The 5,737-nt window shown below is 33.8% G+C and overlaps 1 protein-coding gene across 1 annotated transcript; it reads right to left on the bottom strand.

Annotated features, from left to right (window-relative positions):
• Positions 1-423: 423 nt before the first annotated feature.
• Positions 424-1,492, bottom strand: LOC131623808 (large ribosomal subunit protein eL32z-like). The gene is made up of 4 exons (XM_058894820.1): positions 1,429-1,492; positions 1,175-1,269; positions 814-995; positions 424-717 (listed from the first exon to the last, which is right to left on the bottom strand). Exons 2-4 carry the CDS (start codon positions 1,262-1,264, stop codon positions 588-590), a joined length of 402 nt encoding a protein of 133 aa, XP_058750803.1. The 5' UTR covers positions 1,265-1,269; positions 1,429-1,492; the 3' UTR covers positions 424-587.
• Between the last annotated feature and the right edge of the window lie 4,245 nt (positions 1,493-5,737).

The raw sequence follows: 5,737 nt of genomic DNA, 5'->3' as shown, positions 1-5,737 counted from the left end.
ACAGATCTTAATCAATATCAGTTTTAGCCAGATCTGAATGAAACATACTTTTAAAAGTTGAGATGCTGGTTAATTTCAAAATTTTGATTAAAGAAGAGGTTGGGAATCGGTAATGCAATGGTGAGTCATGGTGACGAAAGACAAGAGGTCGTAAATTATTCAATGATCATTACTATAGACACTGTAAGATTGTACCAAATGGAGCCAGAGTTGTGTAATTTGACAAAATCCAGCAAAGAGAATAAAAAGTCTGAAGAGTAACCTACTAACATCTACTCAAGTTCAACCAATATCATGCATATATTGTATAAACAAAAAGTGTACAAAAAAAGAAATCAGCTCAAAATGCAATGACTAATGCAATATTTCATCAGATAGTTAGAATGTTAAAAGAGAGCTAAAAAGAAAATGATCCATAAGAAATTGTGTCAAAATACTGAAATCAAAATATAACTTAAGTAGCCAAATACAAAAACATCTAGGATCAAAACAGAGTAACTCCTCAAAACAAAAATTCCAAAGATTACTTTCATGTTCATACAAAAAACAACCAAAGCAAAAATAATCCAACATACTGCAAAAAGAAATCACTCGTCCTCTTGACTGCGAAGTCTGGCAAGTTTGTTGGTGACAACAATGTCCAATTGTGCTGCGCGCTCAACAATGTCCTTTCTCTTCCTTGTTGAAACATTGTGTGCAATCTCAGCACAGTATGTCCTAAAGATTTTCAATGAAAACAAACAAATTCAAAACTCCGCAATTAAGAGAAAATAAGAAATTGACAATCAAAATGAACCAAGACTAGTTAGTAACCTGTTGTGCATCATCAAGAGTTCTAAATCCTTGACATTGTGGACAAGGAACTTCTTGAATCCATTGGGAAGATAGTGACGGGTCTTCTTATCTGAACCGTAACCAATGTTGGGCATCAATGTCACTCCCTTAAACTTTCTCCTAACACGGGAATCAATACCCTTGGGTCTGCGCCAGCTTTGCTACATAACACAATAGAAACAACACCAAAACTTATAACCACCAAATCAACTTCGATTACCCGAACACCAAACACCAAATAAAGATGAAAACCCTAAACTCACAATACGAAAACCCTAAACCCTAAAAACATAGATCCAATAATTTGCAAGCATAAAAATATAAAATATTTGTTCCATACCTTGACACATATTTTCCTGTCACTTTGAGGACGGATGAACCTCTTGACACGCTTCTTGATAATCTTCTTGGTTAGCAGAGGAACGGCCATCTTACCTATAAAATAACACAAACAAAAGGAATTAGCTAAATTCAGAGCTGAAATTGTGCGCTGAAAACTAGATTTACTTCACAATAGAGAGAACAAGAAATTGAACATCGCAAACGATAGAGGAAATTACAGTAGAAGATGATAGCGGTAGTGGTGTTGCGTACCTGTTTGAAGAGCTGCTCCTGGGATTGTAACAAAGAAGGAGGCGAATTAGGGTTTTGAAGTTGGTATTTATATAGATATAATATTGGGCTTAATCTTAGCTGGCCCAGAGTGCTAAAATGATTATAACTGTCTATTTGGTTTCTTTGTACAAAAGTTGGGTGGGTATTTAAAAATGAAAAATGTTAACTAATGTTTTTAGGGGTGTTCTTTAAGGGTATAAAATGGTAAGATTTTTTTTTTTGAAAATATGTATATTTATTCTATAGGAAATTAAAATAATTAATTTTTATAAAGAATACTTTTGTAAAGAATATGTTTTTTATTTGATATCATTTGGGGCACTTATTAACATAACTTTTTACGAATGTATATTTATTGAATTTAATATACAAATTGAATTAATGTTTACATTGAATTTTGATTTTGAATGATAAAAACTTATTCACTTCAAAAATAAAAATTTAATGAATTCTAAATTATTTTACAATTTGAATATATTGAAGCATTTGATTAAATTAACTAGAGTGATTCTAAGAATATTACACCTCTTGCAAACTTGAGGAAAATTTGTGAACTTTGAATTTGGTTCGAAACTTAAGAAAAGTAGAGATAGAAGTTAGTTTGGTAAGGATGTTGGCGAATTGCTCAGTTGGTATGTGAAGAACTTTGACAGTTTTAATTTGTATTTTCTCTCTAATGAGGTAGAATTTTAATTCAAAATATTGAGCACTAGAGTTTAAGGTAGGGTTGGAAGCAAGGAAAACAATACTTAGGTTGTCACGGTAGAGTGTAGGTTGTGTTGATAGTGAGAGATGTAGCTCGTATCGAAGGGATTGAAGTTATAAAATTTTCAAAAGATAAAGTTGATATGTATATGCATTTAGCTTCAGTGCTTGATCTAGAAACCATTATTTTCGTTTTGAAAGATTGTGAGACAAGATTGTTACCCGAATAAACACAATGACAAGTAGTAGAGCACAAGTAATTCGGGTCTGAGCCCTAATCTACATCATGCATGGCTAAGATTGTAACATTATTTGAATTTGTAAGGGTTAGTCCAAAGGTTGTGGTTCCTTGTAGACGTTTGAGATTTTGTTTGACTGTTGTCCAATGACAAACTTTAGGATTGTGCATGAGTTTAGTATTGGAAGCCATATATATTTGCATGGGATTATCATTGAGAATATTCTCTTTTTGAAGTGGGTCATAAGTATATTTTGTTTGGGTTAGGGGAAGAGAATTAAGGATAATTTTTAAACTTGGGTGCTAAGAAAATAGTGTAGATTACCTGTGTCTTTGAGTGAGAAATTTTTGTGAATGGTTATAATGAGATTGTTAATGGCTTGAAGAGAATTACATGTGATGATTACATCATTAACATAACTATGTAAATGGTTATTGTTGGAGTTGCCTTATTAAATAAGGAAATGACGATTTTTATAAATTGAAATCTTGTTTTTGTGAGAAAGGAATGAAGTTTATGAAACCAAACACGATGGGTTTATTTCAATCCATCAAGTGATTTTTGAAGTTTGCAAACCAATGTGTTTTTTAATTCCTTGATGAAGCCATAATGTTGATCCATATAAATTGGCTCATGTATGTCACTATTCAAAAAGACATTATTTGTGTTTATTTACTTGATTGGCCTATGTTTGGAGAAATCTACGGTGATAATGACCTTAGTTATTGTTGACTTTATGATAGGACTAATGTTTTTGAAAAATGTATCATTTTTTGTTGATGAAATCCCTTTGCAATATGTCTTGCTTTATACTTTAAAACATTTCCATTTGGATTATATTTTGTCTTTAAAACCCTTTTGCAATTAATAATGTTGCAGTTTGAATGAGGGAATCAAATGCCTTGTTTTATTGTGGATAATTGTTGCATATTCATCTTTCACAACTTTCTTTGATTTTGTTGAGTTCAGAGTTGTCTTTATGATTTATTATTGTTATCCCAAGTATTCCTTTATTAAGTCCATTAGGGGTGATACTGAAGGATAGAAAAACACTTAGAAAGGGGGGGGTTTGAATAAGTGTAGCTTTAAGAACTTGACAGATAAAAATAAATTGCACAGTTATTTTTATCCTGGTTCGTTGTTAACTAAACTACTCCAGTCCACCCCCGCAGAGATGATTTACCTCAACTGAGGATTTAATCCACTAATCGCACGGATTACAATGGTTCTCCACTTAGTCAGCAACTAAGTCTTCCAGAGTCTTCTGATCACACACTGATCACTCCAGGAACAACTGCTTAGATACCCTCTAAGACTTTTCTAGAGTATACTGATCCACACGATCACTCTAGTTACAACCTGCTTAGATAACCTCTAAGACTTCCTAGAGTATTCTGATCCACACGATCACTCTAGTTCCTTACAACTTAATGTAATCAATTCTAAGAGTATTACAATTGCTTCTTAAAAGCTATAATCACAAACTGTGATATTTCTCTTAACGTTTAAGCTTAATCTCACTAATATATTACAACAGCAATGTAGTGAGCTTTGATGAAGATGAAGATTCTGAGCTTTGAGTAGAACAGAGTTTCAGCAAGTTAATATGAGTTGTTTTGTTCAGAATCGTTAACCTTGCCTCTCATCAGAACTTCATATTTATAGGCGTTGGAGAAGATGACCGTTGAGTGCATTTAATGCTTTGCGTGTTCCGTACAGCATCGCATTTAATGTTATACGCTTTTGTCAACTACCTCAAGCCTTGTTCACGTTGTGTCTACTGACGTTGCCTATAATAGCTTTTAACGTTCCTTTTGTCAGTCAGCGTAGCTTGCCACTTGTACTTCCTTCTGATCTGATGTTTGTGAATACAACGTTTGAATATCATCAGAGTCAAACAGCTTGGTGCAAAGCATCTTCTGATCTTCTGACCTTGAAGTGCTTCTGAGCGTGATACCATCAGACCTTCAGTGCTTCTGATCTCATGTTCTTCTGATGCTTCCATAGACCCATGTTCTGATTCTTCTTCGACCATCTTCTGATGTCTTGCCAGACCATGTTCTGATGTTGCATGCTGAACCCTTTGAGACAAAGCTTCTGAGCGCTGAATTATGCGTACTCTTTATATATTTCCTGAAAAGGAAATTGCATTGGATTAGAGTACCATATTATCTTAAGCAAAATTCATATTATTGTTATCATCAAAACTAAGATAATTGATCAGAACAAATCTTGTTCTAACAATCTCCCCCTTTTTGATGATGACAAAAACATATATAAATGATATGAATTTGCGATCAGAAAGAACAGACGGCAAAAGACAAATTACACAGCTATAGCATAAGCATATGAATATGTCTCCCCCTGAGATTAACAATCTCCCCCTGAGATAAATAATCTCCCCCTGAAATAAATACTCGAAGAACTTTAATAAAAGACTTCCCTGATTATTTCGGTAGAGACGATCACATAAGCTTCTGTCTTTAGAGAATTCATAGCTTCTGACTTCTGCTTCCATTGGACAGCTTCAGAACTAGAATTTCTTTAGATCCCTAGAACACTCACAGCTTCTGATTCCTGCTTCCATCTAGGACAGCTTCAGAACTTGAGTTTCTTTGATCTTCTGAACATTCACAGCTTCTGATTTCTGCTTCCATCTAGGACAGCTTCAGAACTTGAATTTCTGGATCTTTAGAACATTCACAGCTTCTGATTTCTGCTTCCCTCGGATAGCTTCAGAGCTTTGAATTTCTACCAACATCACTTCATGCTAGATTTGTATCAGAACATTGTTGAATGTACCAGAGCATCATCAGAGCATCTCTACATCCTGAAATGTTACAGAACAAAAAACTAAACGACAAAAGTCAGCATGAACGAGTCAGAACATAAAATGTATATTAGAACACATGATATGTATCAGAGCCATATAGGCTAAAATAATGTATCAGAGCAAATAGAATTTTGCCAAAGCAAATAGACAAATATGGATCAAATTCTATTATCAGTGCTTCTGATTCATTCTTCTTTCTTGCTTCTGATTTCTGAAGCTTGACAGCACTCAGCTTGCTTCAGTTTCCATGAGCTTATTCTTTTTACAGAATAACACTTCTTATGGTTTTGCTTCTTGTGTTTGCTTTGAAGATTCTCTTCACTTCTTTATACCTGCAAAACACTTAAACCATATAGAACTTGCAGTTCTTGTTAGTAAATGTGTGGGAGCTTTACCCAGCAACTGATAGATTAATCAAACCATTTATCATTTATCTTCTCCCCCTTTTTGTCATAACATCAAAAAGAATATTTCAAAAGATTCAGATGAATAAAACGACAAATAAAAATCC

The sequence above is a fragment of the Vicia villosa genome, unplaced genomic scaffold (assembly GCF_029867415.1).
Source record: "Vicia villosa cultivar HV-30 ecotype Madison, WI unplaced genomic scaffold, Vvil1.0 ctg.000081F_1_1, whole genome shotgun sequence".
Taxonomy (NCBI): Eukaryota; Viridiplantae; Streptophyta; class Magnoliopsida; order Fabales; family Fabaceae; genus Vicia; species Vicia villosa.
Note: the sequence above shows the minus strand (reverse complement) of the source record. Positions and strands in the feature narration are given on the sequence as shown.